The sequence below is a fragment of the Oncorhynchus keta genome, chromosome 10 (assembly GCF_023373465.1).
Source record: "Oncorhynchus keta strain PuntledgeMale-10-30-2019 chromosome 10, Oket_V2, whole genome shotgun sequence".
Lineage (NCBI taxonomy): Eukaryota > Metazoa > Chordata > Actinopteri > Salmoniformes > Salmonidae > Oncorhynchus > Oncorhynchus keta.
The window spans coordinates 43,519,358-43,542,056 of record NC_068430.1 but is presented as its reverse complement, the minus strand read 5'-3'; the positions used below and the strand labels follow the sequence as shown (position 1 = coordinate 43,542,056).

General features: G+C 41.3%; 1 protein-coding gene across 1 annotated transcript in view; it reads right to left on the bottom strand.

Moving 5' to 3' along the window:
• LOC118388806 (receptor-type tyrosine-protein phosphatase gamma-like) overlaps positions 1-22,302 on the bottom strand; it is a 309,742-nt gene extending 287,440 nt beyond the window's left edge. Inside the window, exon 1 of the mRNA XM_035778287.2 lies at positions 21,649-22,302. Within this exon, the coding sequence (XP_035634180.1) occupies positions 21,649-21,733 (85 nt within the window). The 5' untranslated portion in view covers positions 21,734-22,302. The remainder of the gene's footprint in view (positions 1-21,648) is intronic.
• Between the last annotated feature and the right edge of the window lie 397 nt (positions 22,303-22,699).

Here is a 22,699-nt window from a genome sequence, read left to right as displayed (position 1 = left end):
ACCAGGTAGGCTTGTTGAGAACAAGTTCTCATTTACAACTGCGACCTGGCAAAGATAAAGCAAAGCAGTGCGACACAAACAACAACACAGAGTGACACATGGAACAAACAAACGTACAGTCTATAATACAATAGAAAAAGTCTATATACAGTGTGTGAAAACGAGGAAGTATAAAGGAGGTAAGGCAATTAATAGGCCATAGTGGTGAAATAATAACAACATAGCAATTAAAACACTGGAGTGATAGATGTGCAGAAGATGAGTGTGCAAGTAGAGATACTGGGGTGCAAAGCAGCAAAATAAAAATAAGAAAAAACAGTGTGATGAAGTAGTTGGATGGGTTATTTATAGATGGGATATACACAGGTGCAGTGATCTGTGAGCTGCTATGACAGCTGGTGCTTAAAGCTAGTGAGGGAGATATGAGTCTCCCAGCGTCAGTGATTTTTCCAGTTCGTTCCAGTCATTGGTAGCAGAGAACTGGAATGAAAGGCGGCCGAAAGAAAAAATGGCTTTGGGGGTGACCAGTGAAATATACCTGCTGGAGTGCATGCTACGGGTGGGTTCAGCTATGGTGACCAGCTAGCTGAGATAAGGTGAGGCTTTACCTAGCAAAAACGTATAGATGACCTGGAGCCAGTTGGTTTGGCGACGAATATGAAGTGAGGGCCAGCCAACGATAGCATACAGGTCACAGTGGTGGGTAGTATATGGGGCTTTGGTGACAAAATGGCTGGCACTGTGATAGACTGCATACAATTTGCTGAGTATAGTGTTGGAGGCTATTTTGTAAATGACATCTCCGAAGTCAAGGATCGGTAGGATAGTCAGTTTTACGAGGGGTTGTTTGGCTGCATGAGTGAAGGATGCTTTGTTGCAAAATAGAAGCCCATTCTAGATGTAATATTGGATTGGAGATGCTTAATGTGAGTCTGGAAGGAGAGTTTACATTCTAACCAGACACCTAGGTATTTGTAGTTGTCCACATATTCTAAGTCAGAACTGCCGAGAGCAGTGATACTGGACGGGCAGGCAGGTGTTGGCAGCGATCGGTTGAAGAGCATGAATTTAGTTTACTTAAGAGCACTTAAGAGCATTTGGAAGCCACAAAAGGAGAGTTGTAATGGCATTGAAGCTCGTCTGGAGGTTAGTTAACACAGTGTCCAAATAAGTCCCTAAAGTATACAGAATTGTGTCGTCTGCGTAGGTGGATCAGAGGATCACCAGCAGCAAGAAAAACATCATTGATGTATACAGAGAAAAGAGTCGGCCCGAGAATTGAAACCTGTGGCACCCCCATAGAAACTGCCAGAGGTCCGGACAAAAGGCCCTTCAATTTGACACACTGAACTCTATTAGAGAAGTAGCTAGTGAATCAGGCAAGGCAGTCATTTGAGAAACCAAGGCTGTTGAGTCTGCCGATAAGAATGTGGTGATTGACAGAGTCGAAAGCCTTGGCCAGGTCGATGAATACAGCTGGACAGTATTGTCTCTTATCGATGGCGGTTATGATATAGTTTAGGAACTTGAGCGTGGCTGAGGTACACCCATGACCAGCTCGGAAACCAGATTGCATAGCAGAGAGTTGAGTGGGATTCGAAATGGTCGGTGATCTGTTTCTTAACTTGGCTTTCGAAGACCTTAGAAAGGCAGGGTAGGATAGATATAGGTCTGTAGCAGTTTGGGTCTAGAGTGTCTCCCCCTTTGAAGAGGGGGATGACCGCGGCAGCTTTCCAATCTTTGGGGATCTCAGACAATAGAAAAGAGAGGTTGAACAGGCTAGTAAAAGGAGTTGCAACAATTTCAGTGGATAATTTTAGAAAGAGAGGGTCCAGATTGTACCTGGATTTGGGTGAAGGAGAAAATGGGGAGGCTTGGGCAAGTTGCTGTCGGGGGAGCAGGGCTGTTGACCGTTGTAGGGGTAGCCAGGTGGAAAGCAGGGCCAGCTGTAGAAAAATGCTTATTGAAATTCTCAATTATCACGGATTCATTGGTGGTGGCAGTCTTTACTAGCCTCAGTGCAGTGGGCAGCTAGGAGGAGGTTCTGTTTTTCTCCATGGACTTTACAGTGTCCCAGAAATGTTTGGAGTTTGTGCTACAGGATGATCATTTCTGTTTGAAAAAGCTAGCCTTAGCTTTCCTAACTGCCTGTGTATATTGGTTCCTAACTTCCCTGAAAAGTTGAAAATCGCAGGGTCTGTTCGATGCTAATGCAGTATGCCACAGGATGTTTTTGTGCTGGTCAAGGGCAGTTAGTTCTGGAGTGGACCAAGGCCTATATCTGTTCCTGGTTCAATTTTTTGAATGGGGCATGCTTATTTAAGATGGTGAGGAAAGCACTTTTAACTTCTTGATGCACCCATCCCGTTAGCGGGATCATTTTCGTCAACATCCGATGAATTGCAGAGAGCCAAATTCAAATTAAATTACTAAAAATATTTAATTTTCATGAAATCACAAGTGCAATATAGCAAACCACAGCTTAGCTTGTTGTTAATCCACCTGGCGTGTCAGATTTCAAAAAAGCTTTTCGGCAAAAGCATACCAAGAATTTATGTAAGGACATCTCTCTTAGCAGACAAAATATTACAAACAGCTAGTAGCCAAGTAGATTGGTCACGAAAGTCAGAAAAGCATACCTTTGATCTTCAGATGTTTGCACTCACGAGACTCCCAGTTACACAATAAATGTTCCTTTTGTTCCATAAAGATTGTTTATATCCAAAATACCTCCATTTGGTTGGCGCATTATGTTCAGAACTCCACAGGCTCGAGCGGTCACGACCGGGCAGACGAAAATTCCAAATAGTATCCGTAAGGTTTGTAGAAACTCCCGGGTGGCGCAGTGGGCTAAGGCTCAGTGCTAGCTGTGCCACCAGAGACTCTGGGTTCAAGCCCAGGCTCTGTCGCAGCCGGCCGCGACCAGGAGGTCCATGGGGCGAAGCACAATTGGCCTAGCGCTGTCTGGGTTAGCGAGGGTTTGGCCGGTAGGGATATCCTTGTTTCATCATGCACTAGCGACTCCTGTGGTGGACCGGGGCGCAGGGCACGCTGACCAGGTCGCTAGGGGCATGGTGTTTCCTCCGACACATTGGTGTGGCTTGCTTCCAGGTTGGATGCTCACTGTGTTAAGAAGCAGTGCGGCTTGGTTGGGTTGTGTTTCGGAGGACGAATGACTCTCAACATTCGTCTCTCCCGAGCCCGTACGGGAGTTGTAGCGATGAGACAAGATAGTAGCTACTAAAAACAATTGGATACTATGAAATTGGGGCAAAAAAGGGGGTAAAATTTAAAAAAGAATAATAAAGTTCATAGAAACATGTCAAACATTTTTTTTATAATCAATCCTCAGGTTGTTTTTACACTATATAATCAATAATATTTCAACCGGACTGTACCTTCTTCAATAGGAGAGAGAGAGAAAATGTCTATTCCAAACTGTTGCGCATGCAAAACGCTGCTGGCACCCAGCCAAAGAATGACACGATGTGATCTTTCTCACTCGTTTTTCAAAACAAAAGCCTGAAACTATGTCTAAAGACTGTTCACAACATGTGGAAGCCATAGGAAAAGGAATCTGGTTGATATCCCTTTAAATGGAATGAAGGCAGGCAATGGAACACGGAGCTTTCAGGAAAAACAGCACTTCCGGGTTGGATTTTCCTCAGGTTTTCACCTGCAATATCATTTCTGTTATACACAGACAATATTTGGACAGTTTTGGAAACTTTAGAGTGTTTTCTATCCTAATCTGACAATTCAATGCATATTCTAGATTCTCTGCCTGAGAATTAGGAAGTTTTATTTAGGTATGTTTTTCATCCAAATATCAAAATACTGCCCCCTACACTCAACAGGTTAAAGAATAACCTGACGGAATGAGGTCAATATCCTTCCAGGAGACCCGGGCTAGGTCAATTAGAAAGGCCTGCTCGCTGAAGTGTTTTAGGTAGCGTTTGACAGTGATGAGGTGTGGTCGTTTGACTGCAGACCCATTACGGACGCAGGCAATGAGGCAGTGATCGCTGAGATCCTGGTTGAAGACAGCAGAGGTGTATCATATTATATCTATGAGGGTGCCCGTGTATACGGTTGTACCTGGTAGGTTCATTGATAATTTGTGTGAGATGGAGGGCATCAAGCTGAGATTGTAGGATGGCCATCAAGCATGCCCCAGTTTAGGTCACCTAACAGCACGAGCTCTGAAGATAGATGGTGTCCAGGACACAGCTGGGGGCAGAAGGTGGTCTATAGAAAGTGGCAAAGGTGAGAGACTTGTTTCTCAAAAGGTGGATTTTTAAAAGTAGAAGCTGCTCGAACTGTTTGGGCACAGACCTGGATAGTAAGACAGAACTCTGCAGGCTATCTTTGCAGTAGATTGCAACACCGCCCCCTTTGGCAGTTCTATCTTTTCGGAAAATGTTATAGTTAGGAATGGAAATTTCAGGATTTTTGGTGGCCTTCCTAAATCAGGATGCAGACACGGCTAGGACATCCGGGTTGGAAGAGTGTGCTAAAGCAGTGAATAAAACAAACTTAGGGAGGAGACTTCTAATGTTAACATGCATGAAACCAAGGCTTTTACAATTACAGAGTCAACCAATGAGAGCTTCTGGGGAATGGGAGTGGAGCTAGGCACTGCAGGGCCTGGATTAACCTCTACATCACCAAAGGAACAGAGGAGGAGTAGGATAAGAGTTTGGCTAAAGGCTATAAGAACTGGTTGTCTAGTATGTTCGGAATAGAGAGTAAAAGGAGCAAGTTTCTGGGCACGGTAGAATAGATTCAAGGCATAATGTACAGACAAAGGTATGGTAGGATGTGAACACAGTGGAGGTAAACCTATGCATTGAGTGACGATGAGAGAGATATTGTCTCTAGAAACATCATTTAAACCAGGTGAGGTCACCGCATGTATGGGAGGTGGAACTAGGCTAGAGGCTCTACAGTGAAATAAGGCAATAATTACTAACCAAAACAGCAATAGACAAGGCATATTGACATAAGGGAGCCATGCGTAGCTGAGTGATCATTGGTGTCCAGTGAGTAGCTCGGCGAGCCGGAGACACGGTGATTCAGGCAGCCAGCGGGCCAGGGCTAGCAAGCCAGCAGAAGTGCCTTACAGGGACGTCGCAACAGAAGAAGTCTGTTGTAGCCCCCTCGTGCTGTTACATCGGCAGACCAGTTGTCATGGATCAGCAGGGCTCCGTGTGGTCAAACGGTCCAGGCCAATTGGCAAAATGGGTAGAGTGGCCAAAGAATTTGTCCAATGGGCCTCTTCAGCTAACAGTCCGATATGCTCTAGACAGCGAGCGGGCCACGGTTAGCAGGCTAGCAGATGGGTATTCAGGGGACGTCGCGACAGAGGAGCCAGTTGGAAAACCCCCCGGGCAAATTACGTTGGTAGTCCAGTTGTGATGGGTCGGTGGCGCTCAGTGTCGGCAGTAAAAGGGGTCCAGGCCAAATTGGCAAAATATGTATTGTAGCCCAAGGAGTGGCTGACGGACCTCTTCGTCTAGCCGGGAGATGGGCCTAGCAAAGGCTAGCTCCAGGTAATTGGTTCTTGCTTCGGGACAGAGAAATTAGCCAGGAGTATCCACTCAGATAGCAGCTAGCTAGCTGCGATGATCCAGGTGAAAAGGTTCAGAGCTTGCGGTAGGAATCAGGAGAAATTGAGAAAAATACGTCCGATTTGCTCTGGTTTTAGTCACGCTGGGCAGACTGGTGAGAGTTGTCCGGGCTAAAGTTAGCTGATGACTGCTATCAGTGGCTAGTTGACTACTAACTAGTAGCTATCTAGCTTTTGTTGGGGGTTCCGGTTCAAAAGTAAAGAAAATAGCAGATCCATACCACATTGGGTCAGGTGGATTGCAGGAGAGTTGAAGTTGAGGTTAAGAAAAATATATGTGAAGAAAAAAAGATGTAAAAAGATATATACACGGGACAGGATAAGACGAGGACAAAAGACGTCTGACTGCTACGCCATCTTGGAGAGGATGATTGGTGTAGTGCTGCAGATATGGTTGTTCTGGGAGGTTCTCCCATCTCCACAGAAGGAACTCTGGATCTCTATCAGAGGGACCATCGGGTTCTTGGTCACCTCCCTGACCAAGGCCCTTCTCCCCCGATTGCTCAGTATGGCCGAGAGGCCAGCTCTAGGAAGAGTTTTGGTGGTTCCAAACCTTTTCCATTTAAGAATGAAAGGGGATACCTAGTCAGTTGTCCAACTGAATGTATTCAACTGAAATGATGGAGGCCACTATGTTCATTGGGAACTTCAATGGTGCAGAAATATTTTTGTACCCTTCCCCAGATCTGTGCCTCAACACAATCCTGTCGTCTCGGAGCTCTACAGACAATTCCTTCGACATCATGGCTTGGTTTTTGCTCTGACATGCACTGTCAACTGTGGGACCTTATATAGACCGGTGTATCTGTATCTCACAATGGAATGCTATATTATGCAATTTCTTGGCTTGCAATGTCTCGCAACTTCAGTAAACAGGGCCTATCAATGAATAACACCCAACAGACCGAAATCTGAACACACTCTCGCTTCTTTAACAAAGAGCAAGAGCAGGTGACCCAGCTGCACTGTGATTTCAATTTAGTGGGGGGGGAAAAAACTTTTTAAAAAACGTGTTTTTCCATTAGGGATTTGTCTTAACGTTAAGATCCCAATTTTGTTTAAATGTTTTAACCTTCACACTCCTACTGTGTAAATGTTCACAAACTGTGTCCACTCAGAGAACGTTTGAGCTGATCACAGTGACTGGTGAAAAGTACGCACAAAAACACAGACATGCACACAGACAGTAACTAAACACACACACACACATAATCCCCAAGGCAGAGTCTCTCAGCCTCGGCAGTACAGCAGGCCCTCAGGGACGGACATGTCTCAAAGCGTTAAAGTGGAAAAAACAAACATCATCACTTCTAGGATTTAATGAGGAGACCGTTCACTCAGACTAAGAGAGGCTGAACTGTCGGAGTGAGACGCTTGGCTGGCTGCACTATGCACCTAGTAATAGGAAAACAAGGATATCAAATCAACAGAAATCAGCTCAGTGTTTTGGCTTGTGTTGTTAAGTGTGTGTGTTCTGTTCCACCCTTCCTTCCAACCTAGACTCAGGGCTAGACTCAACATAGTGAATGCAAATCCAGGACACACCAATTAGTATGCTATGTAACATTTTGTATGGTATGTCTTAATTTGTGGATGTCCATCACCCATTTCGTATTATGTTACAAATTACAATGTTACAATTTGCAATTTGTACAATTTGTGGTGGTTAACGTTAGCTAGGTGGCTAACGGTAGCTAGGCTTAAGGCTGGGGTTAGGGGTTAAGGTTAGGGTTAAGCAAGGCAGTACGGTCCGGTATGGTGTCCCGGCAAAATAAATAGCACGGGTACGCCATACTGGTAAACCATGAGCCTAAACAAAATGTCAAGAAAACTGTAGGCTGAGGCCTCCCGAGTGGTGCAGTGGTCTAAGGCACTGCACCATGTGTAACCATGCCAGCCCAGGACTTCCCCCTTGAGCTTCTTCACCTACGTGATCGTCAGAAGCCAGCCACCCATACAGCTGACGAAACTGTGTGTTTGACCTATCAAAGAATTTCAGCAAAAACTGTCGGAAAGTGTCTCGGCGAAGCTTATCTGCGTGCTTGTTGTTCTCACCAGGGTCTTGACCTGACGGACTTCAGCGGGCAAATTCTCACCTTCAATTGCCACTGGTACGCTGGAGAAGCGTGCTTTTTACGGATGAATCCCAGTTTCAACTGTACCGAGCAGATGGCAGACAGCATGTATGACGTCGTGTGGGTGAGCTGTTTGCAAATGTCAACGTTGTGAACAGAGTGCCCCATGTTGGGGGTGGGGTTATGTTATGGGCAGGCATAAGCTACGGACAAGGAACACAATTGCATTTTATCAATGGCATTTTGAATGCACAGAGATACCGTGACGAGATGCTGAGGCCCATTGTCGTGCCATTCATCTGCCACCATCACCTCATGTTTCACCATGATAATGCACAGCCCCATTAAGCATGTTTGGGATACTCTGGATTGACATGTACGACAGTGTGTCCCAGTTCCAATATCCAGCAACTTCGCACAGCCATTGAAGAGGAGTGGGACAACCTTCCATGGGCCACAATCAACAGCCTGATCAACTCTATGCAAAGGAGATATCGTGCTGCATGAGGCAAATGGTGGTCACACCAGACACTGACTGGTTCTGATCCACACCCGCTACCTTTTTTATAAAGGTATTTGGACCAAACAGATGTATATCTGTATCCCCAGTCACATGAAATCCATAGATTAGGGCCTAATGAATTTATTTAAATTGACTGATTTCCGTATGAACCGTAACTAAGTCAAATCTTTTAATATTGTTGCATGTTATGTTTGGATTTTTGTTCAGTGTAGTTCTATGATTAGGCCCATAAAAAATGCTGAAAGCCTTAACTCAAGAGCATGTACACATATCATATCAGTCATATGAGGTCCTGTACCAGGAAGAAATTAAATCTACTTTCAACCCTGGGATTAACGTTAAAGTTAGGAGTTGCAAAGTAGATACAGTTGAAGTTGGAAGTTTACATACACCTTTGCCAAATACATTTGAACTCAGATTTTCACAATTCCTGACATTAAATCCTAGTAACAATTCTCTATCTTAGGTCAGTTAGGATCACCACTTTATTTTAAGAATGTGAAATGTTAGAATGATTTATTTCAGCTTTTATTTCTTTCATAACATTCCCAGTTGGTCAGAAGTTTACATACACTCAATAAGTATTTGGTAGCATTGCCTTTAAATTGTTTAACTTTGGTCAATCGTTTTGGTTAGCCTTCCACAAGCTTCATACAATAAGTTGGGTGAATTTTGGTCCATTCCTTCTGACAGAGCTGGTGTAACAGAGTCAGGTTTGTAGGCCTCCTTGCTTGCACAATGCTTATTCAGTTCTGCCACAAGTTTTCTATGGGTTTGACTTTGTTGTCCTTAAGCCATTTTGCCACAACTTTGGAAGTATGCTTGGGGTCATTGTCCATTTGGAAGAACCATTTGTGACCAAGCTTTAACTTCCTGACTGATGTCTTGAGATTTTGCTTTAATATATCCACATAGTTTTCCTCCCTCATGATGCCATCTATTTTGTGAAGTGACCCAGTCCCTCATGCAGCAAAGCTCACCCACAACATCATGCTGCTTGCAAGCCTCCCCTGTTTTCCTCCCAACATAACAATAGTCATTATGGCCAAACAGTCATATTTTTGTTTAATCAGACCAGAGGACATTTCTCCAAAAAGTACGATCTTTGTCCCCATGTGCAGTTGCAAACCGTAGAGTCTGGCTTTTTTATGCCGGTTTTGGAACAGTGGCTTCTTCCTTGCTGAGCGGCCTTTCAGGTTATGTCGATATAGGACTTGTTTTACTGTGGATATGGATACTTTTGTACCCGTTTCCTCCAGCATCTTCAAAGTCCTTTGCTGTTGTTCTGGGATTGATTTTCACTTCTCGCACTAAAGTACGTTCAACTCCAGGAGAGAGAACGTGTCTCCTTCCTGAGCAGTATGATGGCTGCGTGGTCCCATGGTGTTTATACTTAAGTACTATTGTTTGTACAGGCATTTGGAAATTGCTCACAGGAATGAACCAGACTTGTGGAGGACTACAGTCTTGGCTTATGTCTTTTGATTTTACCATGATGTCAAGCAAAGAGGCACTGAATTTGAAGGTAGGCCTTGAACTACATCCACAGGTACACCTCCAACTGAATCAAATTATGTCAATTAGCCTATCAGAAGCTTTTAAAGCCATGACATCATTTTCTGGATTTTTTCAAGGTGTTTAAAGGCACAGTCAACTTAGTGTATGTAAACTTCTGACCCACTGGAATTGTGATACAGTGAATTATAAGTGAAATAATATGTTTGTAAATAATTGTTGGGAAAATTACTTGTGTCATGCACGCAGAAGATGTCCTAACAGACTTGACAAAACTATAGTTCGTTCACAAATGTCCTGTTGAGTGCTTGAAAAACAAGTTTTAATGACTCCACCCTAAGTGTATGTAAACTTCCGACTTCAACTGTAAGTAATGGTAAGAAGTTGCTAGTCCGTGTTGAGATTCGAACATGCGACCTTTAGGTTGCTAGTAGTTTGTGTTATATGACCAACCTCCTTACTTTGTTTGCCTTAAGTAACCCTCAGTCTTATATAACCATACCAAAAGCAACATAGCATACTATTTACTATGTTAGGTATAGTCTATTCCTTCACGTGCCCTTACTAGTGTGTTTTTACAGTCAGAGACAAGCACATCTTGGGTTCTCAGGATAAGATGTTTACACACATGACTTGTGTTGATGACGATGGCACTTGTGCTCGATGTGTGCTCGATGTTTTTAGCTTCCAATGAGATAATTCCACAGATCTCCACTTCATTCCAACTTGCATCAGTGAAAAGTATATCCCCTCAGGTGACTGTGTGTAATGAGTACCATTAACTAATAACCTCATGTTGATCATAATATATGACTTGTGTTGGGGAGGAATGCACTTAGCTACTGAACTGTGTACACTCAATGCTCGTAGCGTCCAGCGAGATCTTTTTACACTCCATTCCAACTCCCTTCTTGCATCATTGTGTGAAAGATACTGTATATCCCCTCAGGTAACCGTGTGGGGTGACTGTCGTAACTAATAACCTCATGTTGATCAGAATCTTTAATTCATCCATGTATTCAGGGGTTAGGCCTAATACATGTCCGCCGCTGTAGTCAAATTTAACAAATTAATGAGTAGCCTACAGATACTTTGAGCAATTCGAAGTCTGCTGTTGCGTAAGCAATATTTATTTTAATTCAAATCAAACAAGCAGAGTAGGCAGAGTTGTTTTACTTGTCCAGTTCAGGGGTTCTCATCTGGCTTCAAATACAAAATTGGGTTGACCAAGGCAAGCCAAACTATTTGGGGGTGTTTCTACGAGGACTGTGATATTCCAGGGAAAAAAGGTGAGCACAGGTGTCACTAAACTTCATAGCCAGTCTTTGAACAATTCATCTTTCTCGAGGGAACAGAGGGAGTTTTTCCTAGCCACTGTGCTTCTACATCTGCATTGCTTGCTCTTTGGGGTTTTAGGCTGGGTTTTTGTATAAGCAATTGTGACATCTGCTGATGTAAAAAGGGCTTTATAAATCAATTTAATAGAAATTTGATTGTGGTGATTTATGCTAACTAGTCAATCTAGTTCCAAAGACAGTGCTTGTGTGCATCTCTTTGAGCTTCCCACTGATAAAGTATGGTAAATTCTGTTTCAGCATCTCTACTAGAGGTCGACAGATTAATCGGAATGGCCGATTTCAAGTTTTCATAACAATCGGAAATCATTTGGGGCGGCAGGGTAGCCTAGTGGTTAGAGCGTTGGACCAGTAACCGAAAGGTTGCAAGTTCAAACCCCCGAGCTGACAAGGTACAAATCTGTCGTTCTGCCCCTGAACAGGCAGTTAACCCACTGCTCCTAGGCCGTCATTGAAAATAAGAATTTGTTCTTAACTGACTTGCCTAGTTAAATAAAGGTTAAAAAATACCTTTATTTAACTAGGCAAGTCAGTTAAGAACACATTCTTATTTTCAATGACGGCATAGGAACGGGTGGGTTAACTGCCTTGTTCAGGGGCAGACCGACAAATTTTCACCTTGTCAGCTCGGGGGATCCAATCTTGCAACCTTACAGTTAACTAGTCCAACGCAATAACGACCTGCCTCTCTCTCGTTGCACTCCACAAGGAGACTGCCTGTTACGCGAATGTAGTAAGCCAAGGTAAGTTGCTAGCTAGCATTAAACTTATCTTATAAAAAACAATCAATCATAAATCACTAGTTAACGGTTGGTTGATGATATTACTAGATATTATCTAGCATGTCCTGCGTTGCATATAATCTGACTGAGCATACAAGCATACAAGTATCTGACTGAGCGGAGGTAGACAGAAGCAGGCGTGTAAACATTCATTCAAACAGCACTTTTGTGCGTTTTGCCAGCAGCACTTCGTTGTGCGTCAAGCATTGCGCTGTTTATGACTTCAAGCCTATCAACTCCCGAGATGAGGCTGGTGCAACCGAAGTGAAATGGCTAGCTAGTTAGCGCGCTAACAGCGTTTCAAACGTCACTCGCTCTGAGCCTTCTAGTAGTTGTTCCCCTTGCTCTGCATGGGTAACGCTGCTTCGATGGTGGCTGTTGTCATTGTGTTGCTGGTTCGAGCCCAGGGAGGAGCGAGGAGAGGGACAGAAGCTATACTGTTACACTGGCAATACTAAAGTGCCTATAAGAACATCCAATAGTCAAAAGGTTAATGAAATACAAATGGTATTGAGGGAAAGAGTCCTATAATTCCTATACTAACTACAACCTAAAACGTCTTACCTGGGAATATTGAAGATTCATGTTAAAAGGAACCACTAGCTTTCATATGTTCTCATGTTCTGAGCAAGGAACTGAAACGTTAGCTTTCTTACATAGCACATATTGCACTTCTACTTTCTTCTCCAACACTTTGTTTTTGCATTATTTAAACCAAATTGAACATGTTTCATTATTTACTTGAGGCTAAATTGATTTTATCGATGCATTATATTAAGTTAAAATAAGTGTTCATTCAGTATTGTTGTAATTGTCATTATTACAACAAAAAAAAAACATACAAAAAAATTGTCCGATTAATCGGTATCGTTTTTTTTGGTCCTCCAATAATCAGTATTGGTATCGGCGTTCAAAAATCAGAATCGGTGGACCTCTAATCTCTAACCATTAGGCTTTTGACGATAGGCCGTAATGTCAAGCGCCCTATTCAAAGTACAGTATCCAACATGTCCCCAATAAAATGTAACATGAGAAAATAACCAACCAATCGCCAATAGAAAAATTTGTATTTTGATCAATGTGTCCAATTACTTTTAATACCTCAGTCTTATTGATCCCCTTGGCTTTCAATTAAATGATGAACTACCTCTCAATATGCAGGTCAGGGATAGGAGAGAGAGAAGCAGAGACAGGATGGGAGGAAGAACGATCCCTTTCTGATTTCATTATATTGGCAGCAACTCAATCACTATGGAGCTTAGGCCTCATTAGGCATGAGGGAAGCAACCACTCCAAAGAATGAAATACACATTCATGCATTACACAAACAATGACTGCAGGCTGTATACAAGAGCTTCTTCATTTTAATAAAGGATCAGACCTTTTTTTTTTTTTTTTTTTTCACCTAAAATTATATACCTAAATCTAACTGCCTTTAAGCTCAGGACCTGAAGCAAGAATATGCATATTCTTGATACCATTTGTAAGGAACCTGAAGTTTGTGGAAATGTGAAATTAATGTAGGGGAATATAACACATTAGATCTGGTAAAAGATAATGAAAACAAAAGAAAACATGTGTTTCAAAAGGGTTCAAACTGTAGAACCCAGTTCCTACATTTGAATATAAAAATAGATTTTATCACACAAAAATGTTACATTTTTTCTCTGGGACCCTCAGGATGACAAATCAGAGCAAGATTGCTGAATGTAAGTACATCATTTACCTTCAGAGGTGTACCAAACCAGTTACCGTGATAAGTTTGTTGTTGTGCATTCTTCTCAAACAATAGCTATTACAGTGAAAAAATACCATGCTACTGTAAATTGGACAGTGCAGGTAGATTAACAATAATTTACCTTTCTGACAATATAAGACATATCTATGTCCTATAAAGTTTGCTGTTACTTACGTCGTCATTCTAGTCACATTAGCGCACGTTAGCAACAACCTTCCCGGGAATAGGGACACCGATCCCGTAGATCCTTACTGTGTGTGTGTGTGTGTGTCTATTCTAAGTCTGTCAGACTGACACTTCATATCAAAACACGTTGTATATACAGGTTCAACCTTTTCCCTGTCAGCAACTAATAGGATAGAGAACACAACCATTTAAGGAGAAACACACACACCGACACCCACACACACATGGGACGGAGAGCACACGCAGACACGTAGCCGTGCACAGACACACAAACACTTCACAATGTCTTACACACAGCCAAGACACGAACACGCAATACCAGGTTATTTGATGTATACTATACATTACAGAGCACGCTTATTGAATTTCCAAATCTCCTCAAATATCACTTTCTCATGCGATTTTAAATAAGAAACTCTCATGTAAAAATATAGCAATGGAACACATACAGAATTCCAAGAACAATCATGTCATCGGAAAACGGTAAGCGCTATCCGGTATACTTGGGACGTCCCTACCATAAACCCTATCCCCAACCATATTCAATTTAACCTTCAATGGGGTGGGGACATCAAGGATCCCGGATAACACGGACCATCGGAAAACCCAACAAGACTCCATTTTGTTCTATAGTCTCCTTTAAAACAATGAGTGGGAAACGGATTCGGTGTTGAGGGTTACATTATCAGAAAGGCACTTCACTAATTTGGAAGCTTTTAAAAAAACACAGCCAAGGGACTTTTTTGCATCCCAGGAGAAAAATAGGGTAGATCAAATGAACAGGGACAAAACAGTGGTAAACCTACCTGACAAAAGCCAAATATAACATGTGCCTTTTTCACTTCAGACATGAAATACAAGTACTGTACATGACTGGCCCCTTGATTTGTATTTGTTTCAGTATTTTGAAAACCTTACTTTTTGCTTTCTCATCCGTACAGAGAGGAGTTTGGATTAGCGTGAATACTAAATCCTCCAAATCCTTCACTCCATTGTTTGACGTGAAGGAAAGCAAAACAACTAGTGAAGGACCATAGACATGAGCACAGCCTTGTTTACATATGGGACGAAATACTGTAGTTTGGTTTCAGCATTGCTATAATAATAAATAGTAATAATAATCAATAATAATAATAATATAATAGTGAGAAAGATCATACCTTTCAAAACCAAATCAATGGAAGGGTTACTGAGTTAGAATACGTTGATAGAGCAAGAGAAAACGGATTTTGCAGGGGAAGGCAATACAGTAGCAGAAGAAGGGAAAACATCACCACTGACAAGAATGTGCCTCTTTCGGAGTCGGCTTGAAGTGCTGTGTGAGATCTCCCCGTAGCATTCCATCACAACAACACATCCTGTAAAATACAGCTGACACACATTGGAAATTAACACATGAACATTACCCATTTGGGATATATCCACAATAACAGGACACAAATGATACAGGCACTGTGAATTTCAAATTCCAAGGGACATCTAGAGTGATTCGATGATGGCAACAAAAGCACATGTAAACATTGTTTTTAAAGGATCAGTCGATAGACAACATGAGGAGACCGAGAAAGGAAAGGGCGTATATTAGGTAAACCCCTGCCAGAGAATGAACTCTCTATACCTCCCTCTCCCCAGCCCAGACCAGGCCACTGACTCCTCAGCCGTAAGTACAGCTGACTTGACAGCTCATGTCAGGGAGAGATTGTTTAAGAGAAGGATGGCAGGATGGAGGAGGGGATGGAGGGATGGAGGACAGTTATTGATATGGTTGAGTCCTTGAGTGCAGCGGTATTCGTCCTTTGGTGACAGTGCCTTATTGCCTGGACATTCATCACGGTTCTAATAAAGCTACAGGAGGAGAGTGGATGGAACACTGAGTATGTTTTCCTGACTACAGAATGCCTCTACTCTCTCCCCGTCACTGGAGGTCTGAGGGGTATTCTCCAAAGCAGGATCAATGGGTTAGCCAGCCAACTTGCCTAAATATTCTTAAATAACTTCATATTCTTTTTGAAAGATAAGCTTGGAATGGGTATGGTCTTATATCCTCAACAAACAAAAAACATATCTAAGTTATGCTTTCTTAATGACCCAGACAATTAATAGTTATTTCTGGTTAGTCATTGATCCTCCTTTGTAGTATACCCCTCTGGACCTCTGTAAACTGTACTAGAGTACGAGTGCTGGAAGATCTAGGATCAGTTTGGCCTTTTAGATCATCATGAATCAGATTATATGGACTTGGGGATCAGGACTCCTATTCTGAGACACTTTATGAATACTGTATTTTATGTGAATGTGTCCCAGACAGTACCAGAATAATCCTGTTTTTCTTCCCTATCTCTGTAGCTTGGGTGCTGATTGGACAGGTGATGGGATGCGGTGCAAACCAGATGTGACCAGGGGGATAAGGTGATCATCATGACCAGGGTTGGGGAGTAATTGATTACATAAAAAAATATAAAAATAAATACTAAATCAGTCACATTACCTGCAAAAATATTGTAATCAGATTACAGATAATTACTTCTTGGATGGATTTCAGAAAGGATGTTTGCACAAAAAATAAAAAAATTCTCAATGACATTCAATTCAGCATTGAAAAAAGTTCACATTTGGTCCACCTGAGTGAATCTGACCACAAGTCAGAGGCCACCATGATGACACGTGTAATGGATCAGTTTTGTCTTCTAATGCCTCTTAATGGGAAAGTAATATACAAAAAACAAAAAAAAACAAAAAAATCAGATTACGTTAACTCAAGTTTGGGTAATCAAAATATTATATTGTTTTCCCCACAAAAAGGCTTTATTACGGACAGAAATACTCCTCAGTTTCATCAGCTGTCCGGGTGGCTGGCCTCAGACCATCCCGCAGATGAAGAAGCCGGATGTGGAGGTTCTGGGCTGGCATGGTTACATGTGGTCTGCGGTTGTGAGGCCGGTTGGACGTACTGACAAATGATCTAGAACAACATTGGAGGCGGCTTATGGTAGAGAAATTAACATTCAATTCTCTGGCAACAGCTCTGTTGGACATTCCTGCATTCAGCATGCCAATTGCACGCTCCCTCATCTGTGGCATTGTATTGTGTGACAAAACTGCACATTTGAGTGGCATTTTATTGTCCCCTCAACTTGGTGCACCTGTGTAATGATCATGATATTTAATCAGTTTCTCGATATGCCACACCTGTCAGGTGGATGGATTATTTTGGCAAATAAGAAATGCTCACTAACAGGGTGTAAACAAATTAGTGCACAGAATTTGAGAGAAATAAGCTTTTAGTGCACATTGAGCATTTCTGGGATCTTTTATTTCAGCTCATGAAACATGGGACCAACACTTTATAGATGCGGTAAAGAGAATAATGGTACGCAGACCGTGGGAGCTGGAAGAAGCACGCCAGAGTTGCCCACATTCAACAAATCTGATCTGAGAAAGTGGATATTCGTCAAATCTGTCATGATTTACTTATTGTAACTGGACCAATTTGAAAATATTTGGTTCTTTTTGCTGCATAACATTTAGAAGTTGTCCCTTTTCAGGTTTAGAAGTGGTAACAAGCTGGTACCATAGCTAGGATACAGAAATAGGTGGTGGTATTCAAAGTCGTTTTTAACTGTAATGCAGTTGATTGGTGACGATGTCATGAACATGTAATGGGGTTGACCTCCAAACAATAACGATACTCCAATTTTTAACTCAACATAGTTTGAAATACACACATAAACAATAGCCTAAAAATGTAAGAACATTTTTCTGGGGGGCAATGAGGAGATCCTGGATCTTACCATGGCATTTAAATTGTAGGATCTCTCTATTTACCGTATGCATCTCTAATCTCTCGGTCTAAGGAACAGCTCCTCCAAGACCCACGCGACATCCACAATGGAAAACTATTGCAGGATTGACTATTGAATCTCAATGTGACTGATACGGAGGACAGCAAAGAGGGGCTGAGTTGAACTCAGGAGTTCAGCTGTGCAGAGAACAGGCCAATGCATTAATAACATTATTGCAATATTATAACAATGTAGCTAATAAGCCGACTTGCATGTTTCATTTACAGTTCACTTTCCATCAAGGTCATCAGAATGATACACGGTCTAATCTAGAAACCACAAGTTGCAACAATGTAATGTCATGAGTACATCCCCTTGAATTGCTCCATGAAGTGGTTGTGTACAGGAGAATGTTGCTTTTTGAGAACCACCTTTTTTTTAAAGTATGTAATTGTTAATTGTTTTTGAGAGACTTAAACACAACAATTGTGCACAAAGTTATCACGTCATTGTGCTTGAGGCTCTGTGCGGTGTGCGCAAAAAGAGTTTAAAAAAAAAAACAACTCTGGTGTTTATATGGTGTGGACCTCATTGGACAATACTGGGCCGACCTAATCCTGCCTCCCACTAACTTTGCAACCTCAATGGACAGTATTCCACCTGCCAATCAACATTGTCCATCACAATTGGTTGTTGCAGGTCAGTTCCCGACTTCCCGTAGTTGCATGCATGGTCTCAGACTAGTATGGCAAACGAGCAAGCTGATGTGATAATGTCATTTTATACAATGGAAAAGTTAGTTATATGTTTGCATCAAATGTCCTACTACCTTGAAAGTTGTGTATTGATTATATATAGCATTTGCCTATGCAGTGAATGATGATCTCTGGCAATCAACTGCAGTGTTGGATTATTACCCCATATCATGGAATACCTGTGTGAACATGTGTATGGACAAAAGGTGGACACATGGAATTACTTAAGGTAATTCATAAGGTGAATGCACCAATTTGTAAGTCGCTCTGGATAAGAGCGTCTGCTAAATGACTCAAATGTAAATGTAAATGTACTTGATTTGGATGGATGGTCAACACAAACAGAAAAGTAGGCCGATATTTTGCATTTCTTGAACACATTAATGTGTGTGTTGTGTCATGATGGGCGATGGACACGCGGCTGGTAAGAACCTTATAGCATACTTTGCAATATATTCCAAAATTGACCAGCGACACAATTTAGGAGCTAAACGTTGCCAGCGCAGTTTTGTCTGATTGGGTTGACAGTTATTTTCTAAATATATTTGTGTGGCTACAACGCCATCTTTAGCGCACAACATTTTCTGTTTTGTTTTCGAAATGTATTGAAAAGGAGAAATTAGGTTTCTACCAACGTCTAATAGCTCTAACTTCTTATTTCGGATGCATTCTAACTTCTGATGTATGGATTTGATCCGACGGGTTCAAAGTATATTTTCGCTGTTATCAAAATAGCTAACGTTAAGTGCATGCAGCCACTCAACACACTTGCTTCAGAGGTCACGTTCACTACATGACAGGAACGAGCGCATAATCTCACGCCGTTAAATTAAAGTGGGTTATAATGTAAAGGATTCTGTGGCTTTTTCCGCTGAGGACTGTCTAGATCGTTCATTATGCACGCATGAGCCATACATTGACACGTCGAGTCCAAACGTGAAGTTTACAAAACAACGAGGTAGGCTAGTTCTTTAAAGGCTATATTCACTCAAACATGCCATTATTTTGTATTTTGCACTCAGAATTATAGCCTCGCCTATCAAAGTGCTAGGCTCTGATTGATGATCCATTAAAATATTGGCTCTGGATGGCCATGCGCATTGACCGCGAGAATTTAGGAGATGTGATCCCTCCTCCTCTCTGTGGTTCCAGTCCTGCTGTTACATCACTGCATGTCTGTGCATCAGACCTGCCAAAGTACCGGACAAACACCGCCACCCTGTCACACCTTCTGTAGGCTACATGCGCCAAGCATCCCGCAGATACTGCTCAGTTCCTTTACTGAAACCATTTCATAACCTAATATTTCCCATGGGTGGTTACGACAACATGAATGACTCATTCTTCTACATTGAAACTAATGTCAATCTTTTCATTTCATCCCATGTTGAAATTTCTGACAATTTTAGCAAAGTCACATTATGAGTGATTCATCAAAAAAAAGACCATGATTTGGGGATTTTTACCAAATGTAATCCATAGAATTCCTTTGCAGGGAGGATGGTTAATGATATATATATATATCTGACATTTGAATCTAAAAGCATAATTAAGAAATAATTCATCAAAGTCGGCATATTTATGTCATTTTGGCATTACCCGGGCCTCCTAAAGACTGCATAATGTTTAATGTACAAATAAAATGTATTGTCATATGAAGCTTTAAAACTTGCTGTGCAATGAGTAGTTTTTTTATTACAGTTCTTTATGAATATTGAAAAATATACAACATTAATATTGAAAAAATACCATTGTTGATTTGGCAAACATTTCAATATATTGTTGAACATAATATACTCACTCTATGGGCATATGAAAGTTCCAGAATGGGATCTCCGCTAGTTTTAAATTTAGGGCCCATTTTATAGAGTAATTTGCATTGTAGGCAATGTAACCAATCACATCCCTCCATTTACTTGTCTCATTGAACATTCTACCAATCACCAGCAGCTGGAAGACCATTTAAAATCCATTTTCACATTCACTCTGATGGTAATGCTTACAAATTGGATCATAACTCTAAAATTAGCAGAGATCCCCTCTCTGGAACTTTGATATGCCCGTACAACAGGGATCATCAACTAGATTCAGCTGTGGGATGATTATTTCTTGAGCGGATGGTTGGGGGGCCGGAACATAATTACAAATCATTTGTAGACTGCAAATTGACCGCAAGAAGCCCAAACAGATATAATGTTTGACTAAAACGTAATCATTTTAAACCTTGCTTACATTTGTATATGATCACGTGTCTCTCTATTAGGCATAGGAATACTTGGTAACAGATTCTTAAATTAAAATCACAAAGAGCTGATTTCCTGGTGCTTTTACAGTCTTACTGTCCAACAATGAAATTAAATAAGCAAAATATTGAGGGGCCAAATCAAACCACTTGCGGGCAGAATGCCACCAGTTGGGGAACCCTGCCGTAGAATATATTATATTTAACAATATATATATTTTTAATTGCCAAATCAAAAAATATATTTTCATTAATGTAAAAAAAAAAAAGAAGAAGTTATTGAAATCAAAATACTACTCATATTACAGAGCAAGAGGTAAAGCTTCATATGACAGCAATGTTTGCTTTGTAGCACCTACAGATGTAGTCTGATTAATCAGACTGTAATAGACAATTCATTGGTATATACAGCCTGAAAGTAATCCCTGCAAAATCCTGTAAATGTTCCTTTCAAGACAAAATGTTGAATAACTGACATTTAAACTTACTCTACTGGTTGGTTGTCTTTGTGGTTCACCGGTAGAGTAATTTGAGACAAAATATCCACAGGAAAGTATTTTTTCCCCAACTATTTAGACACCAGTCCATAATGTTTCATCTGTAGCAGTCTGATTAATCAGGCTGTAATAAATCATTAATACACAATTCATTTATGACATATTTATCCAAAATGTAAAAAAATATGGCAATTTTGATAAATTATTTCTCAATTATGCAATTAGATACAAATGTCAAATATATGTCAACACTCCTTGCTGCAAATGACTATACTATCGATTACATTTCATGAAAACCCCCAAAATCATGGTATTTTTTTGTCTGGGTTTCGTGAGGAATCACTTATGTATTTATGTAGGATGAATATCTCATCTTCCATGCGGCAGTAGCTAGCAGCAGCAAGTCTTCTCGTCCTGTTATATTTTCGTGATCAGAGCTAAATTGGAAATGTTATTTCCCTGGTCTTGATTTTAATACAAATATAGATGAACATTGTTGCCTATATAAGCACGACACACACTGCAGTGAACAAATAGTTTACAATATTTCAAACAATGCAACGACTTACCAGGATGACAGTCGGTAAACACGGCCAAGGCTGAACAAATGATGAATAAAGTCCACCAGTGACTCGGTTCCAGTATTCTCCGCATGTCAAAATACTCATCGAGAGCAACAAGAAGGCAACGGGTGACAAAGTTTGAGGTCTACAAAATTACATAAACTTGATTGTAGAAAACAGACGTTAGCACATAGGGCACAAACCCAACTGTAGTGTCAGATGGAGCGTAGTTTGATGGCAATTCACTTGAAGCCAATTAAGCATCTGTTTCAAGGAATATCTATGGCTGTGAACCGCAGAAAAATAGTTTTGTCACAGTCGGCCACATGCATCCAAGCTTTCTTTCTACATTCCCAAAGTGAATCATAGAGGTGAAAGTCAACGAGCCCGACTCAATTTCGTCAACTTGAGGGAAAAAAATGGTCGAAGAATAGGCTACTGATTATATTCGTCCATTCAGCGACGACCCGCGGCGCCACTTATGAATGTAGAGAGAATGTTGCAAAGGCAGTGCTGGAAGCGTTCCATCACAGACTTTCTAAACGTACCGAACTGTCTTTGGTTCCATTCTTCCATCCAGGAAGTAGCGGCATGCATGTGAGTGTTCTGGCGGACGGTGTAGAATACAGCGAGCTGCATGGGGCGGGAGGTAAAATCTGAGCTCAGGACGCTGGATCCTAGCGCCGAAGTAACGCTCTAAAAAGCCTACAGCAGCAACAACACATTGTGTCAAGTTTTTATATTTCACTACAACATAAAACAGGCTCTGTCAGTTGAGTGGGTGATTATATAAATCTACTTTAACAAACATATGCTTGTTTAGGATAATTTCGATTATGTCCATAAATTGCTTGTTGTCTATGCTACATATCCATAACGGACATGGGGTTGTCAATAGTTTTGAATAAAAAACTATATTTTTAAAACGTTATTTATGGACATCTTTGGCTTTAGGCTAGAATCTGAACACAGTACGTTATTTATTCCACCTACTAATGTATGCTACTTGTAGACTGCGTTTACCCAGGCAGCCCAATTCTCAGTGGGGTATAGTACT